Raw genomic sequence first — 21,652 nt, forward strand, 5'->3', positions numbered from 1 at the left:
CTTGTTTCTTCGTGTATCGCTGTCCGCGATAGTCCTATATCATACTGAGCCGACGCTGTTCTCGCTCTGTATTCTGCCTATCATTTTGAAATCAAGATCATTTATTATTCCTTGCTGTCTGTCGTTTTTCCAAATTTCATCACTTTCTGAACACTCCTTCTTGGTGTTGCATTTTCAATGTCGAGTAGCGTATTTTCCTGTTACCGATTCTTTAAAAAATACCTGCAGACGATGTTCCCTTTCTTTGTTAGATAAATGTATCTCGCATAAAAGGAGAACAACTTACTCTACCGCTATTGTTCTCGAAATATTAGAAGTTTGTGTGCTCGAATTTAAAAACAATGTGGAATAAATACGATCAGTTTGAGTAAAAAAAACGTGGAGTAAATAGAAACAAACTCGATTACCACACTTGAGGTTGTTTTAGAACTTGAACAATTGTCGAGTGAAGATTAAGTAACGCATAGAAAACATTCAGAGAGTTTTTAGTATCTCAAAACCATTAAGTAGGCTTCATCTAGTTTGAAGTTGACAATAAAAATGCTGCTTTTTTATGTTTAGTGATCTTACATTTTGCTCCGTGAGCTTTTTGTGTGTGATAGAAAATGCATGAAATCTCTTCCTAAATAAGACCATATGCAAAAATGAATAAAATAAATTTGTTTTTTGATGTTTAGTGGGCAATTTTTTATTCGACTTTTAGTAGGAACAAACGACACAAGGCGTCAGCTTATTTTCGTAGGCATCGCAAGGCAGAGTCCCACATTGCATCCCCAAATCACTCACGGCGTCCAAAACGTCCGAGTCCACCGTCAGCAGCGCTCCATCCTTTGTTGCGTCGGCGTCAGTGTCCACGCACAAGTAGTCGCCTCTGCGGCTCTCGAAATTTTTAGTCGCTAAGTAGCCTTCATATTCCAACGTCCAGGCGGGAGGGCAGGCGGTGCGCCCCGGGAAAGTCAAGGCGGAAGTACGTTCGCCGGCGAAGCAAGCGGCGCAGGATACCGGCGCATCGCTTGAAACATTACGGCCCATAATGCGTACGGGAGACAACTTGGAGTAAAATCTAAGGGGAACAATTATTTTATTATCTTGGCAGGTTTTACTGGTCTCTAACTCTGATGTTAGTCTTATAGAAAGCAAAAGTCGTTTAATCCAAATATATGTGTTTTATTTGAATAACAGTTTAAAGAATTTGATTAGTGATACTTAGAAATAAATTAAAGAATTTTTTCAGTAAGTTACCTGCAACTTACTGAAAATACCATGCCTTGCCTTCAATCTTCGAGTTGAACCAAACCATTGCTTCGTCACTCGTCTGGTTCAGTGCTAATTCCATATTAGCTACCAGTTTGTTTGGCACTCTTGGTTTTCTTAAGAGGTTTTTCCCTTTCATCTCAGTCACTTCCTATACCGGGCTGATGAGTGCTAATAAGCACGAAACTGCAGTCCTCGGCTGGAATGACTGAGCTGGCGGTGTATTTCAAGCAAATTAAAGGATGTTTAATTAGATAGTTAAATCAATTTTATTTTTTGGGGAGGGGCATGGGCCCACTGGGCCTACCTAAATCCGCTACTGGCTATCCGTGAGTACACGAAGCACTTTTTTTTTTGTGTCATTTTAACTTTTAGAACTGGAAAAGATTATATATGAAACTCATCATTTATTAGTTGTAATTTGAACCACATGCTTTTGCATTTAAATTGATTTTACATAGATTGGAAATAAAACTCTTCCTCATATATATAATAGCCAATTCACTGATCGAGTAACGCTGACGTCACTAACAATGTAACTTGTGCCATAGCATGATAATTTGATAATATTTTCTGGCAATGTTTGACCCCCCCCCTCCCACCTGACAGGGTAAATGCTTTATTTTCACAAGGCTGAACCGGATCCGGTAACTTAACTGTTTTATTGGTAAGACTGGTAGACATGCGATTTTCTAGTCATTAACAATTCTGAGTTGAACCACATGCTTTTGCATTGATATTGATTTTGTACAATATAAAATTTTTCGGTGAAATAATACTTGAAATAAAATTATTTTGTATTATTTTTAAAACTCAATTCAAGTTTAGTGACACATGCAAATGTAATTCAATTAATATCTGAAGTTTTAAAATAACATAATGAATTATATTTTGATTGATTAAAATAAAAGATATCATTTAAATTGAAAAGATTTTATTCCTTTTATTAAAAACAATGTTGATTTTTTTTTCTTTTTTTTTACAATCTGGCTGTGAATAGACTCTTATTTTTACATTTTTCACTTTACATCTCATTGTTTACTGAATCATCATCTAGCCTTAATAAATATGTAATCACGGTATTTTTTCTGTAGAATAAGTTATTTTAAATTATGTTAAGATATTTTTAGACTTAGCAAGAAATTTTTCCTTATTATTTTTTCCTTGTCTTGAGATTTACGTATTGCATTTAAAATCCATTCGGCTCCGGACTCATTACTTAATTCAGGATTCTCAACCGCTAGTAAGGCGGATCGACACCAGTCCGCAGAAAAATTTGACTGGTACTCTGAGCATTTACTACGTATGGGTTTAAAAACTTCTCCTTGCTCAAAAAATAAATAAAGTAAGTAAATAATAAAATTAAAAACAATAACAAAATAATGATAATTACAAAATAAAACTAAATAAATAAGTAACATATTCTATTGCTACATTTATTTCGTTAAATTTATAATATTTCTAATTTTGTGTGTTTTTCTTAAGGTTAATTTCACTTATGTTTAACAATTACTATGGCTACTTACATTTACATTAAAGTTTATTGTAAGTAAATCACATTTGCAAAAACTTATAATCTTTTTCTTCACAGTACTTTAACGCCTAATAAAGTTTTTGGTTGAAAAAAAAGAAACCTCACCCGGGTCCTCGTTTACCATGTGATTCTTGACCGAAGTAATAAATGATTTCTGCAAAAAAAAAAAAAAAAAAATTCCCAGAGCACTGTAAATTCAAAGAAATAAAAAATATTCGTTCTTGTTTTACCCTCACCTAAATGCTCGTTGAATGTAAATGTACCGTAAAAGTTGTTTGTGTGTTAGTATACTATTAATGTAAGAAAAACAACTTGTTCGGCTACAATATTCACTGGTGCCCTTGGGGTGATTTCCTTTGGCTGTGAATGTTTCCTGATGGGCTTTCTTTTCTATTAATGAATGAAAATTTCAAAGTTGTTTTTATCACATGAAAAAATGGAGGCGAGGCGCTTAACACACTGCTATATTTCAGATTTTAAAACAAAAAAAAAGTTAAAGAAATAAATAATCGAACTGTGAACATCTGGCATGTCTCACACTTACTTGTGATGTTTTTTGTAATCTTTGTCATCGTCGTCTGTTTGAGGGTCGTCCGTAAGACAGATTATACTTGCTGTTCCGCCTTTCGTCATATCAGTCGAGGCCATGGTGCCACTGTATATAGTCTGGCTGCCACCACATTCATCGTGTCCCCAGTGGGTGTAAGTAGTTCCGCCTACGTCTGTCTGCAGAACTAAAGCATAAACACGAAAATAAATAAATAAGACCTTAATAACGCGTAGATACCAGCAATTAAGTTATGACACCCAAAGATTGCTGTTTCGTCCTTGTTATGGACTCGACAGTCTAGAACAGTCAGTAAGCGAGCTAAAGGCAAATGTCATCTTATTGTATCTGAGATTACCAACAAACTTACTGATTATGACCATTTTTCTTTTTTTTTTCCTCATGTTCAGGGAACGACTTTAAGTTTTGAGGACACCGGGCACGAACTTTATTTCATGTCCACTCCCCCCACCCATAACTAATAAGTGAAGTAATGAAACATTTGATACTTGTGTAAACACAACTAGGCTAGATTTGGCAATATCTTATACGTGTGTACAAGTAAATGCGATACGAATAATAAATCTTAATATATAAAAATCTTCTGTGCGTATGTTTGTCACCATAAGGCTTTTAAACGGCTGGACCGATTTTGATCAATTTTTTTGTGTGTAATTAAGTTGTGGCAAGCATGGTTTCGAAGCGCGATGGATCGAATTGGAAACGTTTTTGTCAATTAATTAATTTAAACATTGGATGGTTAGATCACCCAAATGATTAATATTTATTTTAACCCATTGTTGAGCGAGAATTGAAATAAATATTTAACCCGTTGCCAAAGGACAATAAGAAAGCCAGCTCTGCTTTTTGTAATGAAATTTTCTACTGTGACTGCTCTGACATGTCAATTGAGAATAGATAAAACGTAGAGAGAGAGAGAGAGTGAAGCCTTCATTTCTTGAAAGCAACAATTTTAGGTCCAGTGATATATTTTAAAGTAAAGTACTGGATTAAATCGGATTTCTTACACTAGGTTCACGCAAAACGCGTATTTTTCGTCATAGTTAAACCATGTGACCGGGTCGGTGCTTTAGGGTTTCCTAACCAAATGATCGGATAGTACCGTATATAACAATATTTGTTTCTCGGTTCAAATCCATCTGAGTTTTGGCACCAATGGCAACAATACTTTAAGAATTATCAAACTAATCAGTACATTATTGAAGGAAAAGATGGTGGAATTGGAAGAATAAACAAATTTTATTTTCGTCCAGATTAATTACAACAATGTAGTTCTGTACACACAAGATCAGTGCAGTGGAAGATTTTTTATCTTTGATGGAAAGAACAAATTAAGCCAATATATGAAGTTTTCGTTCAAAAGATGGGCCGCTAATCGGTCGGAGTTCACTTCGCTCACTGATCGGCTGGATTACAGGAACGTGGTGGCTTGGCGACCTCGGCCATAACAATTTAGTCGCGTGATTATTTGTTTACTACTGTTAATGTAATTTATTGTATTTTTTGTTCATTTGGTGAAATATTTTAAATTGCAGAGAATTGTTCTTGGTTTTTAAAGAGTGTTTAGTCATTTTAATTGAAGAATGTGTTTAATTTACATCGGGAGGGGGGGGGGAGTGATTTTCGCTTATTCACGGACTGTTTTTTCATTTATCATTTTTTTTAAACGATATCATTTCGATTGTTTTATTCTTTTTCATATGGGGGACGTTGCAGCGAGATTTCCCGTTTTTTTTTTAGATGAGTAGTTGTTTTTCTGTACTTAATATCTGAGGATTTTTACCCTTTGAGTATGGCTAAAGGAACAAAACATACAATCTCTGAAGATCTTTCAAGTACGCGAGAAAAAATAGTTGATAAAACAATTGCTCAGTGGGCACTAGATAAATCAAGTTGTAATAAATATACGCATTCTGACACCAAACACACAGCTTAAAACATTTTCTATTTACTTATTTTTTTCAACAAATCTGTTGAAACGCTTAATAGTTTATTGAAATTTTTCAACTTTTCAATTTACAAAGTTTGAACAGAACAACGTCTGTCGGGTCCTCTAGTATACATTATGATGCAAGATGTCTTTTTTTTTTACTTGGCTGCAATATGCCGTAAATGTCAAAAATTTCTATGATATAACTTTTAAATGTAATAATAGAGTAAGCATAGAGTTATTGTAGGAGTGGCTTTGGGATTCACGAAAAAAAACAAAATTAATTTGAAGTAGATTTTTTTGAGCAATCACGATTGCTTATTATTCTCATTTGACGGTCCTTGGCGTTGTGGTTCCTTTTTCAGCTTGGACCAGGGGCCTCCGGTCCTGAGCACTGTCCCCCTTTAGCCGCTTCTCCTGGTCGGTGGCGTCCATATGCTACACACACACACGCTCACAAACATTCATGCTCACACACACGCATCGTTACGCACATACACACACGCCGTTACACACATACACTTACATACACAAGTTTATACATGCTCGCACGTGCACCTGCACACACAACTATACGCACGTAACCGCCCAAGAGGAGAGGCAGGCTTGGGGGGACAGGAGCCGTTTCTAGAAACAATAACTCCAATGAGTAGGGTCCTGTCGTGATTGCGAAAAACATAATTTGAATTCAAAATTTCAAAATTCAAATTAATTTTTTTTGTCCACTCACAGCGTCTTACCTAGTAAACTGATTTTGATGATTCTTTTATTATTATTTTTTAATTAATTAATTATTTTTTAGATTTAATATTTACATCTTACTCTATGAAATAGCTCCAATTTTTTGAAGCTTTACAAACAGATTTTGTGCCATCCAAATTTTGATGTCCTGGGCCGTTACCATCGACAGTACGCTAGGGCCCGTGCCCTGTGTGCCCATACCTTAATCCGGCCCTGCTCCTATAATTAAAGAGCATTTGAAAAAAGCCTGTGCTTATTACTTGTTTGTTAAAGTGTTAAAACACAAAATGTTTTTGGTTTGGAAGTTTTATCAATTTGCATCTTGTGCGTTTAAAATGAGTTAATCATGAACAGTAGCGCAGCCAGAAATTAATATCCGGATGAGGTTTTTGGTCATCGCCGCCCTTTTACGCATATAACTATAGTATTGGGATTGACAATATGTGTTAAAACAACGGGTTTTAGGGGGGTTTTCACCCCAAAACCTCAGTTCTGGCTGCGTCACTGATCATGAGTTACAGTCGGTGTGAATTTCTTCAATAAATAGCAAGAAAAAAAAAATCTACGTTTAAAAAAAAACTATTGCAAATAAACGTTAAATATTTTAGATTTCACAATAGCTTTTCCAGTCTTGTTTATTTAATGCAGAATGTTAAAAAAAATTACATTTTTATTGAAGTAAAACTATATTTTATGCCAAACTCAAGAAGAAGTAGATACGAATGGTGAAAATTTCAGGAAAAATTTCTGACTTTGAGAATAAAAAAACCTTCACCGGTGCTCAAGCAGACGTCCAAACTAAGCAATTGCATAATAAGGAGATAATAAAATGGTGTTTCTGAACTTATTTCTCCCTACAACTCATAAAGTAAGCTAACTGCGAAAATCAATAAAATAATCAAATTGCTGCGTTTCAATTAAATTCAATCTTGGATTCGTAAGTCTGACATTAAAAAAAAAAAAAAAAAAAAAAAAAAAAAAAAAAAAAAAAAAAAAAAACGACTTAGGAACAGAGGTACTCCTTATTCAAATTCAAACAACAAAAATACTATTTACTGAAGTTGAGAAACCGATATTTATCGATTCCCAAAAGTTTACCTAACTCGAAACTTTATGACATTTAAATTCCTTTGTAAAGAACTGACAATGTTTTATTAATATGCAACGAATTAATCAAGGTTTTATTGATATGCAACGAATTTATCAAGGTTTTGTTGATGTGCAATGAATTAACAAGGTGTAATTGACGTGCAGCGAATTTAGAAAAACAAGTTCATGAGCTACGAAAAGAAAGGAAAAATATTAGAACTGAAAAATGATGGACAGAAATATTACTGTAACTTACCTTTTGAGCTGTGAATCTGAAATAAAACCAAACGAAATTAATTAGATTATAAAAAAATTAAAAGTAATAAATACAAGAAAAAAGAATCATTTTTTTTTTAAATTAATTCCTTAGCGACTTTTTTATTTTCAATGAAACGATAATAAAGGTGCCTATTTCTTTTAATTTAAGAAAATTATATAAACGAAGATGTTTGTACAATATACGTAATTATTGATTTTTTAGCTGGATCATTTCACGTCAAATCGCCTAATGCCATGTGCCGTCATGTCACAGATCTTGTCCATTATTTTTTTACAAACAGATATCTAGAGAAAAGCCAAAATTAATTTTTTTAGATTTTTTGAATGAAAATTACGCTTTGGAGAATTTTTTCAAAAATTCGATTTTTGATCATTTTTCGGTGTCACTGTTTTGGCATGAATTCAGAAAATCTCTCTAAATTCTGGATTTTTCAACCAATTAACCTGAAATTGATATCAATTTCAAGCTAATATTTTTCTCTTCAATGTGAACGACAGAAAGTATTCTATGAACAGTTGGGTGTTGCCACTCTTTATCTTTTTATGTTTTTCAATTGGGAGATTAAATAAGTTATATCTCCGGAGTACCTATTACGATCAGCATCAAATTTTTTTGGATCATATTTAAATCATTCTCTTGCTATTTAGAAAAAAAGTAGAAGGGTATTTTTTGTTGTTTTGAAATAAAAAACAATAAAGTTTGTTTTCCAGAAAATACAAGTTTTCTGATACTTTAAAACCCCTTTAAGCTTAAAGAAGGCCAAAAACTTTTCAGAACAATTAATACTTGAATCTTAAAGGATTTGTATCAATAGTTAATCGTTAAAAAGTTGTTTACTTTTGAAAAGAATTGTGCAAAAACCTCCGTTTCAGACTTCGCAAAAATAAATAAATAAATAAACAAAAAACATTTTTGATTAAAAGTGCACTAAATATTAAGAATAATAATTTGAAGAATAGTATAAAAAATATTTCTAATGGCATTATTTTTTTTTTTTTTTTTGACAATAAAAGATGGGGGGGGGGAAGAATAATTACTATTGAAAAGTTTTCATAGCCTAAATTTGTTTGCATTACGTAGCATCTGACAATGATCTTGCGCTCTTACAATACTCATGCAATACGCATCATTCTTCTTTCGCTTTGAAAGTTAATATCGACACATAGCTTTCGTCGATTATAAAATGTGAAATGAAAGGCATGCTTGTGTGGACGCCTTTTTTTAATTTACTATTTCCTTTGTATCAGAAGATGAAAAAGTCGGAATTTCTATCAATAAGTTTCAAAGAGGTTTCAAAATATACTTCAATCAGCAAAAATAGTCTTCTTCAGAGAAATCTAGAGATTTGGAGTACTTACTATAAGTGTAGAAGTTCATTGTCAGGTGTAACATAATCCAAACAAGATTATGCTAAGAAAAGTTTTCAACAGTATTTTTTTTTTTTTTTTTTCATTCTTTAAATGTCATAAAAAAAAATAAAATAATTCCATGAAAAATATTTTTATACTATTCTTCAACTTATTACGTATTCTTAATATTTAGTACACTTTCCAATCAAAAGGTTATTTATTTATTTATTTATTTTTGCGAAGCCTGAAATGGAGGTTTTTGCACAATTCTTTTCAAAAGTAAACAACTTAGCGATTAACTATTGATACAAATCCTTTCAGAGTCCAGTATTAATTGTTCATCGACCGCCGCACCCAGCCGTGCGGGGGGCCCGCTACGCGGACCCCCCGGGCGGTGGAACCTAAGGCCTACGGCTAAGAGGTGGGGTGCGTGCGGAGAAAAGTATTAATTGTTCTGAAAAGTTTTTGATCTTCTTTAAGCTTAAAGGGGATTTAAAATAATAGAAAACTTGTATTTTCTGAAAAACAAACTTTATTATTTTTTTAATTGAAAACAACAAATAATACCCTTCTACTTTTTTCTACATAGCAAGAGAATGATTTAAATATGATTCAAAAAAGTTTGATGCAGATCGTAATAGGTACTCCGGAGATATAACTTATTTAATCTCCCAATTGAGAAAACATAAAAACTGACTTTAGATAAAGAGTGGCAACACCCAACTGTTCGTAGAATACTTTCTGTCGTGCACACTGAAAAAGAAAAATATTAGCTTCAAATTGATACCAAATTCAGCTTAATTGGTTGAAAAAATCAAGAAATTAGAGAGATTTTCTGAATTTATGCCAAAACGGGGACACCGAAAAATGATCAAATATCGAATTTTTGAAAAAATTCTCCAAAGCGTAATTTTTATTCAAAAAATCTTTAAAAAAATAATTTGGGCTTTTTCTCATAGATATCTATTCGTAAAAAAAAATAATGGACAAAATCTGAGACATGACGGCACATTGCATTAGGCGATTTGACGTGTCCGTTCAACGTTCTCCCTTTCTCTCCCCATTTTCTCTTTGTCTCTCTCTCAACCATGATATATTAACAGAAGTGATTTAAATGTTCTAAACTTCTCCAGGGTAAAATGAATAAACGTAACAATAACCTGTAATAACCTTCGTTGGCTTCGTAACTTGAGGGTACGAGTTCAATGCCAGGTGATCGAAGATTCTCTGTGTTTGCTAATGGGGATTGGTGCACGTGCAAAGATTCCCAAGTTCATATTACAAACCAATACCTCTGGGGTGTTGAATCAGGGTTTATTCGTCTCCTGATCTGGATCAAAAAACGGAGCTGCCTTCAAAGGCATCATTCAATTGGTTAAACCATATGTAGTGGTAGGTACGGGGAACAATGGAGTGTAGTGTGAAACCACTTGACAAGGAGGGGGGTGGGGATTCAACGGCAACAAAACATCTCTAGTCAAAAAAAAAAAACGATAAATAACATTCAAACTCCATCGAAATTCTGCAACGTGGCGGAAAGTAATGAGACAATCGAAAGAAAATCTGTTTCATGTTCACTTCTGAAATAGCAATTATAATTTTTTTCTACTAGACGTCTACTTTATTGCAATTTCGCGATGTCCTTCGATACAGAAACTTTTTTTTTTTAAGATGCTTACATTATTCCCCTGATTCGGTCGTCATTTTGAGATCACACCCTGAATTTATGAAAATATGTATCAGTTTCACTGGTTGGCAACCCCTAAATTAGATCTGAAATTAAGCAATCGCCCCTCGCCATCTGGTAACTAAATGTCTTACTTCGGTAATTAGACAAAATACTCAACAGCTCATTTTTTTTTAAATCTTGACCGGACACGGATAGTCATGATTTCATTGATTTTTTTTTTTTTTGATAACAAGTCATTTCTATTTAGTCACACTTGGTTGGTTGGTTTATTTGGTTTTAATGGCGCAAGAGCCCTTAAGGGCTATACTGCGTCAAGCGATTCTTTAATTTTCATTTAAGTATAAAAACACCAAATGGCAAAAGTGTTTGTATTTTAAAATAAAAGCCACAAAACAATAAGTAATTGTCATACTTGGTCTGTGATGTAAAAATATCCCAAGTTCTCACATAGTATTCCATATCGCCAATGGATAAGAGAAATCCATTATTGCTTTACTTTCCTACCCATCCCCTTAATAACTAGCAAGTGCTAACTCGCAGGTATGTTCAAAAGGTTTGAATCACTGTGGAGGAATAAAAGGTGGCGAGAGTGAAGCCTTCAATTTTTGGAGCAAGGCTCCCAAGTCACGTGATGTATTTTAAAGTAAAGTATTGGAATCCATTATTAATTTAATCCGAATCTATTATTAATTTAAGACGCAAAATTCAATCTTTACCGAGGCCTAAAAACTAAATCAGAGAAAACTTTGTGATTTCTAATTTTTATCTGTATCCATCTCATATTTATTAGCAAATTTAAAATGTTTGTAATTAATTTTAGCAAGATTTTTGAAATCAGCTAAGTCCGTGCGCAAGCGCAGTTGAAATGGCAAATTTGTGATAACCGGGATTTAACGTCGAGTGAAGAAATCAGGTTTCTTACACTCGTTTCACGTAAAACGTGTCTCCCATTCGTGGAAGATGACCAAGAGACTTGAAATTTTTACCTCAGCATTTCTTAAGCCAATCATTGGAATAGCGCCCTCCAATTCCTAACTTCTGCTCGACGGTTTGAATGCACCTTGGTTGTTGGGGAAAAGTAAGAAATGCAAATGAATGAAATTGCAGTTAAACCTCTTATGGTAATATTTTCTTAGCTTACATTCAAGTGTACGAAGTGCTTTTTTGTTTTCGTTAAAAAAGTAGCCCTGGATAAAGTGGCTACTAATGACAAAAAAATTGGCAGCTAAACTAAAAGTGTCTCCTGGCTGCTAGCGACGCACCAAAAAAATTTAATTTACAGGTCTACGGGCTAAACAAAGTTGTAGTAGTCTCCTTATTAGTTTAATATTTTCGCGCATTTAAACCAAAAAATGTTCCTTACGATTTTGTGCTTCAAGACTTGAAATTTCCGATAGTACTTGTCAGGAAGGCTGCCTCCGTTGCTTGCATAGGCGTCAAAGGCTTCCTTGAACTGCCCCACGTCGGCATTTTCTCCGAGATTCAGGTTCGCTAGCACTTTGTAGAACACGAAAGAGATACGCTCCAGTTCGTCGTTAAAAGCACCCACCTGCGAGTAAAAGAATGGGACGCTCAAGGCTCAAACTAACTCTTGTTACAGAAAAACCAGTCAAACAGAGGTCAAAACTTGGTAAAAATGAAGCAATTCTCCACCTTATCAATTTCGTCTAGTAAGAAGCAATTATTCCAAGTGTTTCAATTATCACAAGATTTGAAAGAAACTTTAACATGTGCAGTTTGTTAAATACTTTAAAATGGTACATAATTTGAAACGATGCTTAAAGCATTTGTACAGAAAAGAAAAGTTTTATGACTTTTAATTCAAATTTTGAACGCATAAGGAAGATTTTTCATACTTTGAAATCCCACGCAAATTCCTGGAATAGTAATCAAAAAACCACCATTTCGAACATGCTCATCCATGACACATGACGATACTTACCACGCAAGGGTGTCCATCCCCCCCCCCCAAGTTCAATAGCGCAAATTCCCCCGCAAAAATATTCTCAACCTTCTTGCCTTTTTTTATTTTTAGCTCTCTTTTTTATTTCATTTCTTTTTAAAAATTTTTATTATTATTATTTTTTTCGTTTCTTTACTTATGTTTAATTAATATTATTATTTTGCTAGAAAAATTCTGTGCTACGCCAATGACATACAAACACACACACACACACAAACTAAATAAATAAACGAAATAAATTTTAAACAGAATAAAATAAAACAAAATAAAATAAAAATTTTAATTAAAAATAAATAAATAAATGAATTAAAAATCCCCTCCCCCATTTCGATGGCGCCAACTTGCGCCAACCAATAAATTAGGGTGGTTCAAAAATACACGTAAAAAAAAAAAGTTCATCCTTGATAACAGGACATCCCTCAATATTTTTAGATTTGTGGATTAATATACTGGAATTATTTTAGCTTCCTATTTCAACTGAAAGAGGGTGCTCAACCCCCTCCCCCAAACTTCATAAGTGTAGGGAGGGGGGTTATAACATACATTGAATTTAAAAAAAAGCTACATATTATCATATTCACTAGTAATATGCATAAACATTGCAATAAAATAATTATTTACAAAAAAAAAAAAAAAAAACAGCTGGAGAAATTAAATGTGTGGCATTTTCTATGCTATGGCTTACGTTAAATTAAGGGGTCATTGAGCACCCTCTTAAAATTTGAGTAAGAAGCTAAAATTTCTATAGCATAATACTATTAGTAATTTCTTAATTTCTAAAAAAATTAAGGGACTGTCTTGGACTCTAGCTGAAAAAAAGTTTTTTTGAATCAACCTTATTTTGAAGTTCAGACAAGGTGTGGCAGTGACCATTTTTGATTTTTCTAATTTTTTTATATGTCAAAGTAGGTCATGAGAAGTGAACATTCTGAAATTTTTAGCCTTCCAAAAAATTTTTTTCGCTCGTTAAAAATTCCTAAAGTTTGAGGTTTTGCATCGCTTTTTTAGAAAAATTCTAAAAGTCGCATTTCAGTGCGCTATAGCTCTTGACAGAAACACCACCTCACGGTTATGTTTATATTTATCGGTTGTACTGTATCTAGTGATGATGACTTCATAGTTATTTTGGTTGGGGGTTGTTGCTTTCTTCAGATAAGGTGTCGCAAAGTATGGATTTTATCCGTTTTCGCGCAAGTTTAACCTGCGTTATTTCCCCCCAAAAGCCACTCCCCGATAAAAAATGTAACATATACTGAAAGTTTATACTATGAGGAGAGTAAATGGCACAAAATTTGTTTTAGGTTTAATTTTTTTTAGGAGAAAAATGCCTTGATAATTTTCAAATTTTCAAAAATTGTGCTTTTTTGATCGCAATTAACTCAAAACAGCATCACTAGGAAAAAAAACCTTTTATATATTATCGTACCTGGCTATGTGTAAAATATCATGAAAAAGAAAGCAGCATGGGATCTCTTCTTGTTTTCCAGAAAATAATTTTTTTTGTAGCTCATTTTATTCGTTTTCTCGTACGTAAAACGTGAATCCAATATGCAGATTAGATCTGCTAAAACTTTTTTAGGTAGTTGAAACAGCGCTTTATGTCTCTTAGTGCATTCTGTTATTTAGATTACAGAGTGATGCTAGTGAGATTTTCTGTTACATTCAAGTAGTTTATAAAAGTAAGGGGTTTTTTTTTATTTATTCTTTAGGTCTAAGCTTTATTTATTTATTTGCTTTATTTATTTATTTGTTTTATTTATTTATTTATTTATTTATTCTTTATTTTGTTAGGATTTCCTTGAGTAATTCCACATTCTGTTTCAAGAATTTTTAAGTTTAAGATGCTAAAATAGTTTTATCAATTGAAGATAACTATAAATATGTTTACAAACTTGCAATGTCACACTAAAAATTTTGAACTTGCATTTTCAACCATGTGTTCAGTCATTTAATAAGTCTTTAGCATTAAATAAGTCAATTTTTAAAAATTTTTTACGACAATTTACATAAATGGCAAAGTTGTGTGTTGCACTCAGTGTGATGAGTAAAACACACGAAAGCATTTATTTACTGCAGAAAAAAATAGTTTTCTATTTCTTTCCGTTTTTTAACAGGTGATCACCACGAATTCAAAATGGAATATACGAGATGTACTTGGTACAATGTAGACAGTGGAAGGTGTGGTGAAGACAGAACTTTAAAACACAATAATATTCACTCTCTAACAGAGTTAGATGAACAAATTTACAATGACAATTTCACAAAAGGGGAGGTGATCCGGTCACACATGACATTTGCCAACGATAAAGAAGAGATATGCTCCTTTCATTTGGCTAAATTTTTACCCCCTCGAAAACATTGTGTACATCCCTTGCATAAGCAACAAAAGGGTAAGAAAAAGAAGACAACAGGACTTCGCTCCATGTCTGAGAGTGTGTATGTCGAATTACAAAAAAAAAAAAAATATCCTTCTGAACTTTTACCGAAAAATGACTTCTTATGTGCAGCTCATCGAAAGAAATCTGACTTGACCTTGAAGAAAACTGGCGAAAATCTATCAACTGATCCAGACTACGAACCTGATGTTTTCGATACAATTTCTCCAAATAAGAAAGCAATTAATGTTCTAGCTGATGCAGCGAATGTTACTCCAGTAAAATTTCACATTACGTCACCTATAAGTGAGCTTAGTAATAGAACAATGAGATACGTGAAAAAAAAAGTTTCAACAGCATATACAAGGTGTAAAACAACAGTTTTGTGAAAACATTGCGCCTGGTCAAAGTAAACAGCTGTAGCTTGAAGGAGAGTCTACTTTACATGGGAGGTGTGAGCAAATCTAAAGTGTCCATTATTGAAATTAATGACGCAAAAACAATATGTAAATTCCAGAAAATTAAAAAATATAAATTTATATCATTCGGTGGAAATAAACAACTCGGGATTAAGAGTATGGCAGTATTTCGACGTCGGTAAAGGAAAGGAAATTTCATTTATAGAAGATGCTTTCTTTAAATCTGGTCACTCAGTTATTTCAGAATTCTCTTCTGCGGAATATCAACGTCCTCAAAGCATTGTCAAATGTTTACTTAGAATCAACTGAACTTTCAGATGAAGAATGTGATGACGAAACTGTTAAAAAAACTTTTGCAAGCATATTCTAATGCTCTCGGTGTTACTGAGAAAATTGCTGTCCTCTCTCTTGCTCCTCTCGTTAACTCAGAGCGAAATCTGTTATTTGTTATTTTCATCGGGAGCTATTCAAGACGTAGCGTATGGTACTTCACTTCTGAAACTTGACGGAGGTGATAGTTTTCGAATTCCACAGACTATTATGACTGTACTGAAAAGTCATGCCATTAGTTTATATAAACAAAGCTGTAGTTTCACTGACTACGTACCGCTTTCAGATGCAGTGCTGTTTCATATTATAAAAGATTTAAAGATAAAGAAGATAAAGAACTTGAGTAGTATTGACAATATTATTGCTGATGGATTAGATTCTGTTAATAAACTTCAAATTTTGGCAAAAAAACTTTTCGATTCCACTGAGTTACAGAAAGCTACTCAGAGAAGAAAATAGACACTCAACTTAAAGAACATCAGCCAGAACTGCGTTATGATCTAGATTGTAAAAAAAACACTTTATTGATGTGGATGAAACATATCATACAAGATGTTCAACAGAATAAAGCAAAAATATCTGCTATGAATCAGGTTGCTAATAATAAGGCACTATGGATAAAAGACTGGGCCCAGAAAATCATTCCCATGAAGTTTAGAGAATCACAGCGGGATTATTTTGGCAAAAAAGGAATGAGTTTGCATATCGATGTTCTGTTTTTTAAAAGAGACTGTGATATAATTGAAAAACAGGTATACTTTACTGTAATTCAACAAAGTAACCAAGGACTTGAACATACTTTATGCATTATGGAGTATGTAGCACAGCAAATAAAATCGGATTTTCCTAACATACACGGTATTTTAATGAAATCTGACAATGCTGGCTGCTATAGTGGAAATGGCCACATTCAGATAGAAGCAGCAATTTTACACCAGTTAGGACTTCAATTGCTGCGCCATGATTATGAGCCACAACGTGGTAAAGACCAATGTGACATGCAGGCAGCAAATGCTCAGCATTATCGTAGTGTTTTCCTGAATTCGGGAAGAGACATATGTAATGCTTCAGAATTGAAGGAGAGTCTACTTTACATGGGAGGTGTGAGCAAATCTAAAGTGTCCATTATTGAAATTAATGACGCAAAAACAATATGTAAATTCCAGAAAATCAAAAATATAAATTTATATCATTCGGTGGAAATAAACAACTCGGGATTAAGAGTATGGCAGTATTTCGACGTCGGTAAAGGAAAGGAAATTTCATTTATAGAAGATGCTTTCTTTAAATCTGGTCACTCAGTTATTTCAGAATTCTCTTCTGCGGAATATCAACGTCCTCAAAGAATTGTCAAAGCACAGAAACGACGAAGATTGGACAGGGAGCATGCTGCTTCCTATTTCTGCTCAGAAACAGATTGCATGAAAACATTTCTCAAAAAAGATGACTACGAATAGCACATTTACTCTGGAAAACACAGTTATGTAAAAGTAGCAACATCGTCTGATGGAGTAAAGAAAAACTACGTCAACATGCTGCAAGAACATAAAGGTTCTGTTTCTTATGGTCTTGGTCAGGCACATCTACCAGTCAACAAGGAGAAAACAAAGAAGAAAACATTTTGGAAATCGCATGTGAGGGGTGGACTCTCCCAACTCGTAAAAGTACACGATTTTCATTGAAACAAAAAGAGTTTCTTTATGAAAAGTTCCTTTATGGTGAGAAAACCGGGAGAAAACAGACGCCCGACCAAGTAGAACATGCAATGAGAACAGAGATGATTGAAGACATAAAAAATATTCCAACCGAACGAATTTATCTGAGAAAAAGTCAAATTCAAGCTGCTTTTACCCGATATACAAAGCAAAAAAAAGCGAATAATACTGATTTATCAAGAACCGACAGCCTTTTAGAGGTATTTGAAGATGACATAGAAAATAGACATTTAGAGGAAAGTGAAGCAGATATTGTTTATGAAATTCTTCCATTGCTATGGACATAAATAAGAAATAATTATTTTGGGATTGATACGATAAATCTATATACATACATATATATATATTGTTACAAATTCTGTAAATAGTAATTATTGTAGTAACGTAACCTGTAAATAGTTTCCTCGTAATGAATATACAGCCCCTGTACATTCGGCTGAAGTATACGACTCCCCTATTTTTTTCATTGATAAAATTTGAGAATGGAATAAGATAACGGTCTACGCATTTCGAGAAGCATTTCGAATGTTGTGGAATATTTGAGAGCTCTCTTTTGGTGTGTATATAAGCCGTTACGCTGGATAAAAAGTGAGTTTCGATTGAGAATTCGAACTGAGAGTGTATTAGCTCTGTTTATTGCGAGGCATTTCGCTGTGTTGTTTTTCGTATTTGGAAGTAAATACGTGTGTAACCGTTGAGTTTACGGTGATGTGTGATATTTGCTTAATTGCTGATGATTAATTTAGCAGTTGTTGACGATCTTCCCTGTATATAGTGTAAATAAATTTCCTGTGTTCTTAATAAAGAACTGTGTCGTCCTTTCAAGAAAGTTGGAAGTCGCACCGGATCTGTTACAATTGGCGCCCAACGTGGGGCTTCTTCTGGACTTTCTTGGAGTAAATGTGACTTTGGACATTTTTTCATAAAGACTGTTTGAATTCGGGACTTTATTTTTTTATAGTGATTACTCGCGCAATGGATGACCAATTAAAACAACTTCTGGAAGCAATTAATGCTGTGAAAAGTTACTTGACTGAAAGTTTGGCGGCTAATCAAGAACAATTAAAAAGTGATTTGACTGCAAGTTTTACTGCAAATCAAGAACAATTAAAAAATGACATTGCGGCTAATCAAGAACAATTGAAAAATGAATTGGCGGCTAATCAAGAACAATAGAAAAATGATTTAATGGTGCTGAAAAATGATTTAGCTTCCAACCAAGAGGAAATTAAAAACGACCTTATTTCGGTAAAGACTGTGATGGAAAATAAATTTAATGAGATAGAGCATCGAGTTGATGCTTTTGATGAAAATTTTGAAACAGTAGAAAACCGTATCGCAACAGTTCAAAATCATGTGGATGAGAAAATTAAAAACATGGAAAGGAGATTGGCGACCGCGGAAAGCAGCTCTGTACAGTTTGGCGCTCCCACATCGGTTGCTCGACCGTCCATTAAACTTGCCACATTTGATGGGAAAACTTCGTGGCAGGTTTACAAAACTTAATTCATGATAGTGGCGGAAGCGAACGGATGGGACTCTGCTACCAAGGCCTGCCATCTTGCAGCATCCCTGAGAGGTGACGCAGCGGACATTCTTCAGACCCTTCCGGACAGCCAGCGCCTGGATTTCGCCGCCCTCACATCTGCGTTGGAGCTTCGCTTCGGTGAGAAGTGCCAGAAAGATTTCAGCCGACTCCAGTTGAAGTCCCGTTTCCAGAAAACCGGGGAAACCCTGCAAGAGCTAGCGGCGGACGTCGAGAGACTGTCTCATCTTGCTTTTTGCCACTGTCCTGCGGATGTTCGAGACAACTTGGCACTCAACTACTTCATCGACGGAGTTCGGAATCCTGAAATCCAGAAAGCCCTCCGGATGGCGGATGTAAACGACCTGAAATCTGCTTTGGTGTATGCGATGAGATACGAGGCCGCCCAAGGAGCAACCCATGTGGATCGCCATCCCATCCGGACTCTGGAAGCTGATGAGTCTGATTCCAGGTCGTCCCACCTCGCTGAACTTGAGAGACAACTCGGTGACTTGGAAAGACATCTGAACAGCATAACAGCCCAAAAGAAACAAGAGCAGAAGTGCTGGAAATGCGGTAGTGAAGGGCACCTGCGAAGGAGTTGTCCGGCTCGCCAAGCTACGCGAGGGAAGGAAATCACCACCACCAGAGCTCTGCAGCTTTCCTCTTCTAGTAGCGGCAGTAATGGACTTTTCATTCACGCACATGTAAATGGGAACCCCTGCAGACTGATTGCCGACACTGGAGCCAATGTGACAATCATTAGGACAGATGTGGCTCGTGAATTTGGATTGTAACTGCTGTGGACATCGCCATGCGTAAGTCTCCAGACTGTGACAGGTGACAAAATCGAGATTGAAGGTAAAGTGGACTTGGAAATAGTGTTTGGGAATGCCACCTACCATCATACGGCATTCGTCACTAATATCAAGGACCCCTTCATTCTCGGATTGGACTTTTTAAAGAAGTATGACTTCACTCTCGACTTCAAGACTAATGAGCTGCACTCGACGAGGGAAGACATAGCCGTTTTCCCCGCAGAAAGTGATGTAAAATCCGGTCATCAAATAATAGCCCAAACAGATTTATCGATTCCCTCAAGGTCAGAATCATTAATACCTGGCTCCATTCAAGAAAGCAATAGTTTTCGATTTGGACTCATTGAATACCCTAACCTAAGCAATAATCCAAAAGGAGTGCTAGTATCATCTACGCTTGTGGACCTTTCTAAGGATGTAATTCCTGTGAGAGTCGCCAACGTGAGTGAAAGGCCAAGGAATATCCGGAAAGATGAAGTGTTAGCAACTTGTACTCCAGTAAACTGCATCATTAGAAGAATCAATTCCCCCGAAACTGTGTCTTCTGAGTCCTTGACATCGAAGTTAATTGGGAGTGCGCCATTATCGAAAGATCAAAGAACTGCTGCGGAACAATTGGTGGACGACTTCAAGCATCTGTTTTCATCTACATCGGAGGATGTTGGCCGTACGAATTCAGCGCAGTATAGGATCTACACTGGAGAACACCCCCCTATTAAACAGCATCCAAGACGACTACCGTTCGCCAAGAAGGAAGAGGTTGAAACCCTCCTGAAAGAGATGAAGGATAATGATGTAATCGAACCCTCATCCACTCCTTGGGCCTCTCCCATCGTCTTGGTCCGAAAGAAAAATGTCTCCACGAGATTTTGTGTCGATTACCGACGGCTGAATGAAATCACCAAGAAAGACAGTTACCCTCTTCCACGGATAGACGACACCTTGGACACTCTTTCCGGACACAAGTGATTTTCGACCCTGGACTTGAAGAGCGGCTACTGGCAGGTCGAGATACACCCTGATGACCGAGAGAAGACAGCGTTTACAACTGGACAAGGCTTATGGCAGTTTAAAGTGATGCCCTTCGGCCTCTGCAATGCACCAGCTACGTTCGAGCGTCTTATGGAGACAGTGTTAAGAGGACTTTCCTACGAATCCTGTCTGGTCTACTTGGACGATATCATCATCGTGGGTCGCAGTTTCGAAGAACATCTGGCAAATCTTAGGAAGGTGCTGGAAAAGCTTAAGGAAGCCAATCTGAAGTTAAGCCCGTCCAAATGTAATTTGCTCCGCCGGGAAGTGAACTACCTTGGTCACATCATCTCTTCTGAGGGTGTACAAACCGATCCAGAAAAGGTATCTGCGGTCAAGAGTTGGAGTCGTCCCGAAAACATCCATCAGCTGCGAAGTTTCCCTGGGCTCTGCACGTACTACAGGAAGTTTGTGAAGGGTTTTTCCAACATTGCACGACCTTTGCATAAGCTGACGGAGTGCAAGCAAAAGTTTGAATGGTCCAAAGAATGCGAAGATGCATTTTTACGACTGAACATCAACGCCTATTCTCTCATATCCTCAGCCTGGAAAAACCTTCATCCTCAACACTGATGCGAGCCACGAGGGCATCGGAGCTGTTTTATCCCAAGAAATTGACGGCAATGAACATGTCATCGCTTACTGGAGCAAATGCTTATCAAAGTCGGAGCGAAATTACTGCGTCACCAGAAAGGAGTTACTGGCCATAGTGAAAGCTGTAGAACACTTCCATCATTACCTCTACGGCCGAAAGTTTCTGCTTCGGACAGATCATGCCTCGTTAACTTGGCTTTTGAACTTCAAGAATCCAGAAGGCCAGATAGCCAGGTGGATACAGCGGCTCCAGAAATATGACATGGAGATCAAGCACCGAAAAGGGTTGTCTCACGGTAATGCTGACGCTTTATCAATGGGACCCTGTCCTGAGAACTGCAATTATTGTTCCCGAATCGAGAAACAGTATGGAACGACTAGCCCTACTGCCTATCAGGTGACAGTGACTCCAACATCATCAGAACCTGATCCATGGAGTGACGACC

The 21,652-nt window shown here is 35.6% G+C and overlaps 1 protein-coding gene across 1 annotated transcript in view; it reads right to left on the reverse strand.

The window, feature by feature from the left end:
- Positions 1 to 658: 658 nt before the first annotated feature.
- The window catches only part of LOC129222601 (uncharacterized), a 62,950-nt gene continuing 41,956 nt past the window's right edge, over positions 659 to 21,652 (reverse strand). Inside the window, exons 7-10 of the mRNA XM_054857116.1 lie at positions 11,799 to 11,984; positions 7,373 to 7,388; positions 3,333 to 3,522; positions 659 to 1,063 (exon numbers count right to left, since the gene is read on the reverse strand). Coding sequence (XP_054713091.1) covers positions 700 to 1,063; positions 3,333 to 3,522; positions 7,373 to 7,388; positions 11,799 to 11,984 — 756 coding nt within the window. The 3' untranslated portion in view covers positions 659 to 699. The remainder of the gene's footprint in view (positions 1,064 to 3,332; positions 3,523 to 7,372; positions 7,389 to 11,798; positions 11,985 to 21,652) is intronic.

The sequence above is a fragment of the Uloborus diversus genome, chromosome 5, assembly GCF_026930045.1.
Source record: "Uloborus diversus isolate 005 chromosome 5, Udiv.v.3.1, whole genome shotgun sequence".
Taxonomy (NCBI): domain Eukaryota; kingdom Metazoa; phylum Arthropoda; class Arachnida; order Araneae; family Uloboridae; genus Uloborus; species Uloborus diversus.